This window comes from Frankliniella occidentalis, unplaced genomic scaffold, assembly GCF_000697945.3.
Source record: "Frankliniella occidentalis isolate FOCC.00 unplaced genomic scaffold, Focc_3.1 Scaffold33, whole genome shotgun sequence".
Lineage (NCBI taxonomy): Eukaryota > Metazoa > Arthropoda > Insecta > Thysanoptera > Thripidae > Frankliniella > Frankliniella occidentalis.
In genome coordinates, this window is record NW_026267163.1 from 1,796,607 (window position 1) to 1,800,085 (window position 3,479).

The 3,479-nt window shown below is 67.0% G+C and overlaps 1 protein-coding gene across 2 annotated transcripts in view; it reads left to right on the top strand.

Annotated features, from left to right (window-relative positions):
- Positions 1–3,479, top strand: part of LOC113212278 (pneumococcal serine-rich repeat protein) — a 154,779-nt gene that overhangs the window by 139,922 nt on the left and 11,378 nt on the right. The window contains exons 9-11 of one of the 2 annotated variants that reach the window (XM_052265958.1): positions 310–513; positions 615–1,883; positions 2,613–2,932. In XM_052265958.1, the coding sequence (XP_052121918.1) occupies positions 310–513; positions 615–1,883; positions 2,613–2,932 (1,793 nt within the window). The remainder of the gene's footprint in view (positions 1–309; positions 514–614; positions 1,884–2,612; positions 2,933–3,479) is intronic. The other variant, XM_052265959.1, reaches the window with a different exon arrangement.

Below are 3,479 nucleotides of genomic sequence, written 5' to 3' on the forward strand. Positions count from 1 at the left end.
GGGGGGTTGGGGCTGGGGGTGTTAAATCGGTTTAGTGCTGAGATAACAGTTTCCGTCCGCGCTTTATGAGCCCTTTTCCCCCGCTCACGTTGCCCTCCCTCCTCTACTCCGCGATGGCTTGTGACATACCTGGGCGATATATTAGGTAACGCGTACGTGCACGGGCGGGGGAGGGGGGCGTGGCCACGCCCGCGATGCCCTCTGCCTGCCCGCACGCCCACGACGACGAGGCCAAAGACCACGCCGTGTTATATTTTTTTTCTTCACAACCCTTATTTACTTCTGTTCTTATTTGTGTGTGCTTTGCAGACTCGGAGCAGTCGCCGGGCGTGTACCTGCGGGACGACCCCGTGCTCGGGACGCAGCTGCAGAACCACTGCGAGCTGCGGGTGCCGTCTGCCGAGCGCGCCGCCCACTACCTGGACTGCGCGCTCGCGGCGCGCTCGGACGAGGAGGCGCACCTGCTCTTCACCCTGCACGTCTACCAGTACAGCGTGGCGGGCAAGGGCGGCGGTGAGTCAAGTGCTAGTCACACACTTGCAGTTGAATTACAGGTGTTTAGGAGTGCAACCCTCTTGCACGTGCATTTCTGACTGGCTTTGTGTTGTTTGCAGTGGCGGGCGGGCGCAGCCGACTGCACCTGGTGGACCTGGGCCGGGGCGCGGGCCAGGGCGGCGGCACGTCGTCGTCGCAGGGCCTGTCGCTGTCGAGCCTCGGCCACGTGCTGCTCGCCATCTTCAACGGCCAGAAGCACCTGCCGCACCGCGAGCACCGCATCACGCAGCTGCTCAAGGAGTGCCTGTCGCCCATCACGTGCCACGCCGCCATGCTGGTGCACGTGGCCGCCGGCCAGCAGGGCCAGCACCAGGCGTACGCCGAGACGCTGGCCACGGTGCAGCTGGCGAGCCGCATCCACCGCATGCGCCGGCGCAAGATCAAGTTCCCCAGCCAGAGCACGGCCTGCGGCCCGGGCCACGGCCTCGGACACGGCCTCGGCCTCCACGGCGAGCAGGACATGCAGCAGCGCGGCTCGGACCTGGAGCCGTCCTCGTCCGAGCAGTCGGCCGACACGGTCATCTACGTCGGGCCGGCCGACGACGCCACCGACGGCGAGCACCCGCCCGTGTACCTGCCCGGGCTGGGGGAGGGCGACCACCGCGCCGCCATGGGCCGCGCACTGCGGGGCTCCAGCGCCGAGCACCACCGGCCGCACGGCTCGCCCGGCCCCACGCGCGCGCGCACCAAGCAGACCAACAGCCCCAAGTCGTCGCCCGTCAGGAACGCGTCGTCGGCAAAGTCGTCGCCGGCCAAGTCGGCCGCCGGGAAGACGGGCGCCGCTGGCGGCGCGGGCGGCGCGGAGGAGCGGTGGATCGACGGCCCCCGGGTGTCCAAGTCCAGGGTGGTGGAGGCGCGGACCCTCATCCTGAAGGAGGGCCACGCCAAGAGGGAGACCTGGGTGGACGGCCCGCTGCAGCAGAAGCACGCCCCGGGCGGCAACGGGCTGTCCATCCTGGGCAACGGCAACGGGCCCGCGTCCGGCAACTACGGCTTCATGGACTCGCACAAGAAGTCCATGATCCGGAAGTGGGTGGAGAATCAGACGGTGCACATGAAGCAGATGGGGGTGATACAGGACGTCGCCGACGACGTCGGTGCGGCGCTGGCGGCCGCCGCCGCCGCTGCTGCGGCCGAGTCGGAGAACGACGACGACGGCCTCGTCGACCCCAAGTTCATGGCCGACGGCCGGCACGGGCGCGCCGTCAACGGGCGGTGCGGGAGGCTGTCGTCCGGGGTGCGGCACCGGCACGACGAGGAGCCCACCAGGGTACGCTGCGCCGAAATCCGGCGGAACATCAGCCTGGAGCCCGCGCCCGCCACGGGAGGTGAGCGGATCTCTTATTTTCGCTGTGTATGGAATTGGACTCGGCTTGTTCTACTCCCTGGCCGCATTCCAGTCGCGGCTGCCTGCTGCCTTCCCTCTAAATATGTATCGCGGCCCGCGCCCCCCGGGCCCGCCCCCCGCGCAGCCAGCGGCGCCGTCGCTCGCTTTCAGGAATTTTTGAAATTTGAGAAACGTCCTCTTCTCGTTCGCGTGCGGCGGCATTCTTCCCCGACCCCTCCTCCTCCTCCTCCTCCTCCTGGCCCCATTCCGCTTAATGTCGGAGGCCTTGCCGGTGGCGGCCGCCCGCTGCTGGCGAGAGGGACGCTGCTGCTGCTGGCTTGCGGATTAATTTTGCGTCCAACAACGACATCCGCCCCGTTTTCCGGTCCGTTTCGAGCCAGCAGAGTACAGAGGGTAAAAGAGTCCTCCGCGTACTAGTGGAACGTTTCGTTTCATGTTTCTCTGGCGGGGCGCTGTCGTGGTCCGCACGTGTTTGCCGGTGCGGAATGTGCGCCGGTGGCGTGCGGGGACGCCGTATCCCCCGGCCGCGCGGCCCATGCAAAAAGCGAACTGGAATGCGGCGCTGGATTAGCCGGGATCCGTATCTTATGGCCTGTTGCCTGGAAAGAGCCGTCGTCGTCCACACGCAGCGGCTCTTTAGCTGCGTGTTGAGCATTTTTAGCCGTTTTATGTGACGTTTTTTGTTGTCGTTTGCGTTTGTTTTCTGTAGGCAAGGAGCTGCAGAGGCCGGACCACCTGTCGCTCAGCAGCACGACGGCGAGCGACCGGCTGGCCCCGGGCGCGCTCCCCGTCGACCAGACTGCCGCCGCCGACGGGTCGGGGGCGGCCTCGGGGGCCGCCTCGGCGGCAGCGTCGGAGGCGGCCAGCGACTGCACCAGCGTGACCGACGAGTCGGCCGGCGGCGACCTACTGGACGAGGACATGGACGAGGACATGCTCCTGGAGGTGACCAACGTCGGCGACGACGTGGAGATCATCGAAGTCCTGGAGCCCGTCGAGCCCGTCCCCATGGTGGACTGCTGTCTCCAGGTGAGCGCGCGTTCCCCGGAGCGAGTCACGGGCGTCCTTTTTGTTGATGTTGTTGTTATACTGTTGTTGTTCCCCTACCCGCGCTGCGCTCTGCTCTCACTTTCCCGATGCCATCTTTTTACAAATAGTCCCCATTTATAAGGGCGCATGCACGTCGTGCACGTGCTGCGATTGGATTGCGCACATGTGCGGCTTGGCTCGGGGCGCCGCCGGGGGCTTTGCGAGGCGTAGCAGCACACCGCAGCAGGCGCCCCGCCCATTCCCCCGTCTCAATCGCGACTCGCGAGCTGAGCTGCGTCGCCAATTAATCGGAACCAGCGTGACTCCTCCTAGGCGCAGCAGGCGCCCCGCCCACCACCGGCGCGAGCCGCCCGCCCCTCCGCGGTGACGGCCCGGATGTCCTGCCCCGCCCGCCCCGCGGGGGCAGTCCACACGTGCGGGAGGCGGGGGGAGACTTAATCCGGGGGAAATCGAAAGTCGATGAGCACGACGAAAGTGCGAGGCACAGGAGGCACATGAGGTGCAGCGGCAGCCCAGCCCAGGGGGG